At 33.8% G+C, this 6548-nt stretch overlaps 1 protein-coding gene across 1 annotated transcript; it reads right to left on the bottom strand.

Moving 5' to 3' along the window:
- Positions 1-425: 425 nt before the first annotated feature.
- LOC100796269 (protein methyltransferase hemK homolog) lies at positions 426-5790 on the bottom strand. Its single transcript, NM_001255389.3, has 3 exons — positions 4793-5790; positions 3662-3907; positions 426-746 (listed from the first exon to the last, which is right to left on the bottom strand). Exons 1-3 carry the CDS (start codon positions 5507-5509, stop codon positions 615-617), a joined length of 1095 nt encoding a protein of 364 aa, NP_001242318.2. The 5' UTR covers positions 5510-5790; the 3' UTR covers positions 426-614.
- Between the last annotated feature and the right edge of the window lie 758 nt (positions 5791-6548).

Raw genomic sequence — 6548 nt, 5'->3', positions numbered from 1 at the left:
ATATCCAAAAAAAATGAAGAGAAATCATAATAAAAATGTCTAATCATAAAAAATGGTGAAAGTAAATTGTATACCTTAAATACTAGTTTCTAATATAAACTTTTTATTTTAATTTTTTAACTAACATCTTTAAAATACTGGTTAACATTCTCCATACTAAAATCAGTAACTTATCCGACATGTAATTGATCCAATTAATACTGAGCTCAAATCTCTTAAATAAAATCTCAAATTCAAACTTTGTTGAAAAAAAAAAACTTAATTAGGAAAGGAAACATGCTAAAGGTGATCAACTAGATTTGCAGTTAAAGATGAGTCATTGACAAAACAGTGAATACTTCGGAACAATTTCATGATGACTCAAAAAATATTGAAATTTTTTTCATTGAAATAATTTAAGAGAATCTTTTATTTGAAAAATAGTCTAAACAAATCAATATAATTTGGTTGGTAGGGTAAAAATTCTTACACTGACAAAGCAAATGAATCAATTGACCGTTGTTACCTTTTAATGCATTTTGCTGGGTCTCTGCTCCAATTTCAAGTAGAACAATGGGAGAATTATTCACCCAAAAGAATAAATAAAATAAACTTGTATCTGTAACTCAAATTGCTTATTGATGGAAACCAATTACAAATCTTAGAATACCAGCAAAATCAGAACGTATTTCTAAATTGCAGAAGCTTCCATTTCTATAATTTTCCATGTAATCAACAAGAGCCCTGCACTGCTGCTCTCCATTTGTCTATTAAGAAAAGTTAGGAAAGGAACAATCAGAAGCAAACATAAAATGAATGTGATAGCTTAAAAAATGTTCAAGCAGAAGAATAAAATATTTTCCACTTTCCGGGCTACCTGTCCCATGAAATATTCTTGTGTTTAGTAGCACAGAATATCATTCTTCTTTGGATTAGGATTCTATTTTTTTTTTATCAGCCTGGATTAGGATTCTATAACTAATTGTTAAAGAGTATAAGTATCAGACTATCAGAAGAACGTTTTAAACGATTTGTAATGTGCTTTCCTTTTTAATATGGGATCATATTAATATTTGTAATGTGCTTTCCTTTTTAATATGGGATCATATTAATATATCATGGCTGCATGTCTCTCTTGTGTGATGCTAGAAGAGACAAACCTATGTTTCCCTATCTTCTACTCATTTCACTTGCTAGTTGCTATACTTCATCTCCACTAGTTGATTATTCCTCAATTTGCCTAAAGCCTACCAGACTAAAACACTGATCCCACAGGTATTGTTCAGTCAACAGCACATAAACAGTCATCAACCTAACCATAAAACTACGTGCTGTTGCCTTCAGTTCTTCCTTATCATCAACTATTCAGTCCACCAGTTTCTACCCTAGATTCTGACCCATTAAACTTCCACTGTCTTATATATCATGTCAGCTTCATAAACATTGGTCTATTGCTAAAATAATAAATACAATTCTATTCCATACTATAAATATTTTTTTGGCAAAAGTCTAACATTTTAAATTTCATCTTGCAGACCAACTTATAAAAAAAACTCAGGGAAAACTTCACATATAAATAAATAAAATTGATGGGAAAGATCAATCAATGTAAGCCTGTAAATCTAACTCCATACTTGATTTGCATTTACTGGGGGAAAAATGTAGAATCCTTAAAGCAACCCTAACGGCTGCAAATGACCGCAATATTGTGGCCTTTATTTGAAATAAAAAAGTTTCACAGTGACAAAATTTAATAAGTATCAAGGCCATATTGACTGTGACCAGCATCACAGTAGCTGCAATTCTCGTTATCTTATAGTAACCACAGCCATGATTTAAAATCAACAATTATAAATTGAGGATAAAACACAGTATTGCAAAGGACAAAGCTTAGACCAATTTCCTTATGTTCTTGCCATTACAACAACAACAACGCCTTATCCCACTAGGTGGGGTCGGCTACATAGATCAACTTTCGCCATAATGTTCTATCAAGTACCATACTTCTATCCAAATCATTAAGTTCGAGATCCTTTTTGATAACCTCTCTTATAGTCTTTTTGGGTCTTCCTCTCCCTCGAATTGTTTGCCTTCTCTCCATCTGGTCTACTCTCCTCACTACCGAGTCTACCGGTCTTCTCTCTACATGCCCAAACCACCTAAGTCTATTTTCCACCATCTTCTCTACAATAGGCGCTACTCCAACCCTCTCTCTAATAGCTTCGTTTCTAATTTTATCCTGTCGAGTCTTACCACATATCCACCGCAACATCCTCATCTCCGCTACACCTACCTTATTCTCATGTTGGCTCTTGACCGCCCAACATTCTGTTCCGTACAACATCGTCGGTCTTACCGCAGTCCGATAAAACTTTCCCTTTAGCTTGATCGGTACCTTTGCATCACATAACACCCCCGATGCTTTTCTCCATTTCATCCATCCTGCTTGAATGCGATGATTCACATCCCCTTCAATTTCTCCATCATCCTGTATTACAGACCCAAGATATTTAAACCGTGTGACTTGAGGGATAATATGGTCTCCTATTTTCACCTCTGAGTTAGAAACCCTCCTTCTTTGGTTGAACTTACATTCCATATACTCCGATTTGCTTCTGCTTAGGCGAAAGCCATGTGTTTCTAGAGCTCGTCTCCAAGTTTCCAACCTCTCATTCAACTCCTCCCTCGACTCTCCAAGGAGGACTATGTCATCTGCAAAAAGCATGCATCTCGACGCTATCTCTTGGATTTGTTCCGTGAGGACATCCAGAATTAAGGTAAAAAGGTAGGGACTAAGGGTTGACCCTTGATGCAAACCAATTAAAAAATGACATGCAGATAATTTTTTAAAAATTTTCACATCATATTCTTAGCAGAGGCTATTTATTGTTGGAGAAAACATCCATGTGTCATTGTTTGTTTGATTTGAGGATTTGATGGCAAGGATATAAGAGACTTGATCTAAATTTTGTCATATTAAAAAACTAAATTTCTTTTTATCATCATAGATATCAGCTTTGTTCACGAATAACATGTTGCCTTAAGATGACATAAAGAAACATGGAATCACTAACATAGCTATTTAACTTCAAATCCATTAAACAATGACATTACATGTTGTGTGTCCCATGATAGCATACATTAATGCTAAACCTTGGACACCACAGAAAAATTTCTAATTATATTGCCTAAATTGTCAAAGGGAATCTCAAAATTTTGAAAGATCTGCATCAGATTTAAGCCAACACACACAGACTGAGTAATAGCCAAACTATAAATTAAAATTGAAAAAGAATACACACAATAATAATTTAATAAAAAATAACAACAGAAAGGAACGCCCTGTGACCCAATTTATGTACTTGATTTCTAGTACGGAGATACTAGTCTGGAAAAAAGTAGTTTAGCAAAAAAAACATTTTTTATTTTCAAGAATTACATTTATGACCTTTCAACAAAAGGGACTGCTCATAAAAATCATTCCCAATTTTTCCAACTTTGATCAGATGTGCAAAACTGACAACTTATTGAGGGTTACTGGTCACGAAATTGTCATCAAATTAAGCTAGGTGGTACCATTTTGATAAAATTTTATGAGTAACTAAGTAGGCACTAAGCACAAGCATAATAAGAAACATAAATGAAATTAGGTACAAATTTGTAGAAAGCAGAAGATCCATACCTCAAAAGCAAAAAATCCAGCAGGTTTCAACATTAAAGCAGCCCCATCACAAAGATGGAGAAGAGCATCCATGCCATCAGTACCTCCATCTAATGCAACTCTAGGTTCATGCCTACCAACTTCAGCTTGTAGACCAGAGATGTCTTTACTTGGTATGTAAGGTGGGTTACTTACAAGACCCGCTAGCTTTCCTTCCATATCTTTCAATGGTTCAAACCAAGATCCTTCCCTTAATTCAATTTTGTCCTGTAAAGAACAACAAGGTGGTTCAAATGAGGGACACAAAAACCAAAAGTGGAACCAGTAAGATATATTTTAAGGGGCACAGGTGAAGTAGATAAACAACAAAAGGAAAATACATGAAAATCAACAATTTTAATTTTGTTTTTCAGTTTGTTATGTTGATATACTTCTCTATAACAAGTTTGTGTTAGTGTTGCAGTCCACAACATTTTGATGCACGTTTTCCCCAATCTATAGGTGTAGTCTCATTGACTTGAACGGATGTTCGGAGCTACTAAATAGCCTAAAACATACTTTCTTCAGTCTTGCTTTAATTTCTACTTCAAACACACACAGCATCATGCAAGATACAATGAATGAAAGAAATGTAAAAAGGTTTAACTATGAATTTGATCCCTAATATATATCTAATTTTTGTGTTTGTTCCCTAATAAATTTTTGTTTTGCTTTGAATTCTTAATAAAACAACAATTTTTTTTTTATCTTTGATACTTATTTTTAGTTCCTCAACTTAACTAATTCTATGTTTGTTCCCTAATAAATTTTTTTGCATTTGTTATTAGTCACAATTAAAACAAAATTTGCTAATTTATTAAAGCGTAAACACAAAGTTCGTTAATTTATTGGAGATTAAAACAAAATATGAAGGATAAAAAACAAAAGTGTTATTTTATTAGGAACTCAACGAAAAACGAAAAAAAATTTTAGATATTTATTAGAAATTCAAAACATATTTAAGCCTATAAAAAAACCAACAAAAACATATTGGCAAAAAGAAGTCATACGGCAGTGGAGGCAGTGAAATCCATGGTGGGGAAAAGAGCAAGCAAAAAGGAATTGACTTGACAACATGGAGATTGAAAAAGAACTTGAAGAAAAATCTCTAACCTGGAAGCAATACCTCTGCACATTGTAAGCTGCAACAGCAACAGCCACAGGGCTTAAATCTGTGGCAATAACCCTCCCTTCACTCCCCAAAACCCCACCAATACCAATAGCAAGAGCACCACTTCCAGTCCCCAAATCAGCCCAAACACCCCTTTTCAAATCCTCATTCTCTGACACCACATCATCCACAAAATCAACAAGAAGTTCAGTCTCAGGCCTTGGAATCAAGACCCCTTCCTGGACACTCAACACCAAGTCCCTCCAATGCTCACACCCAACCACATACTGAAAGGGTCTCCTCTCTTGGACCCTTTGCTTCCACAAACAGTAAAGCTCCTCTATTCCAACCCTCATTTTCACCCTCTCATCACTATCATCATCCTTCACAATCATTGAGTGGTCTTCAACAGCATCCTCCATGAGCCACTTGAGCTCCCTGCACAGTAGGCTTGAGTCTGGCCCATTATCTGAGTCCACAAAAGTTGACCCAATTGAAAAGGCAACACCTTTAGCCCAATCATGCCATTTTTTGAGCTCACACAACTTGGTGGAGTAAATGGGTTGCCTCAGAAAGAGGGGAACTTGGGGCTTCACACAAGTGGGGGAAGATGATAGTGCTGAAGAACAAAAGGGTCTACACAGAGTGCTGAAAGAAGAGGATTTGAGGAGTGTGGGGAAGCTATAGGGACGGTATACACTGCTTAAGGTTAGCCTCATTTCAAGAGAATGATAAGGAAGGAACTTTTGTGTTTCTATAATGCATAATCAGTTATCAACTTAAACACTTTGCATAATCCAACAAAGAAAAAAAACAGAGTAAGGGTTAATGAAAAATTCAACTTTAGAGTTACCCCCATATGTTTTTTCACTTGAAATTAAAGCCCCAACCAGTTCAATTTGCTCGCAAAGAACCGATTTTGATATTGATTTCCCGTTTATTGAATGACGAAGAAAATATACTCCGAAACGAGGAAGGCAATAGTAACTCGGGAAATGTGGTGACAAATGGGATGATCTTAGTATAATTTTTTTATATATAAATATTATTTTCATCCTTCAAAATATGTGCTATGGACAAATTTGTTCATAAAAAATAAAAATATAAAAATTAATTCTCAAAAATATAAAAAGTGAGATAAATATATTCAACCTTTCATCTGTTAACATTATGAAATTCACCTACATAACATATAGGAACAAAAATATCACGAAATAATTACTCACATGGATATAGAAACTTATTTCTCAGAATTTTTTTTTTATCTCTTCTCATTTTGACCATTGGACCTACAATAATTACTTCTTCTTCCTCAATCTTATATATATAGTTATCCACAGATTAAAAATTGAACTTTTGTTCTTTTTTCCTCTTCTTCCTCCTTGGGTGTTTCTTGTTTTTTTTTCTCACCTTTATTCATTTAATTTACTCACAAAGATATTCTTGGATTAAAAAATTTATTAATATTTTCATTCTTTAAAGACACAACCACAAATATATCCACGATTATCATCATTATGATTAATTAAACTCTCAATTGTATTATAAAAATTAACTTTAAATTTGGCAATAACATTAAAAGGCAAAAGTCATGATTAAGGAAGTATAATAAACATAATAATTGCTACAAACTCTTACAAAAATAACTTGAACATCAAATGGCAATCATACTATCACACTCATAATGTTGTCACAGTATAAATTTCAAAACTTTGTATCAATTATTATGCTTATTATACTTCCTTAGTCATGACTTTT

Source organism: Glycine max, chromosome 15 (assembly GCF_000004515.6).
Source record: "Glycine max cultivar Williams 82 chromosome 15, Glycine_max_v4.0, whole genome shotgun sequence".
Taxonomy (NCBI): Eukaryota; Viridiplantae; Streptophyta; class Magnoliopsida; order Fabales; family Fabaceae; genus Glycine; species Glycine max.
This window is presented reverse-complemented; position numbering and strand designations above follow the sequence as displayed.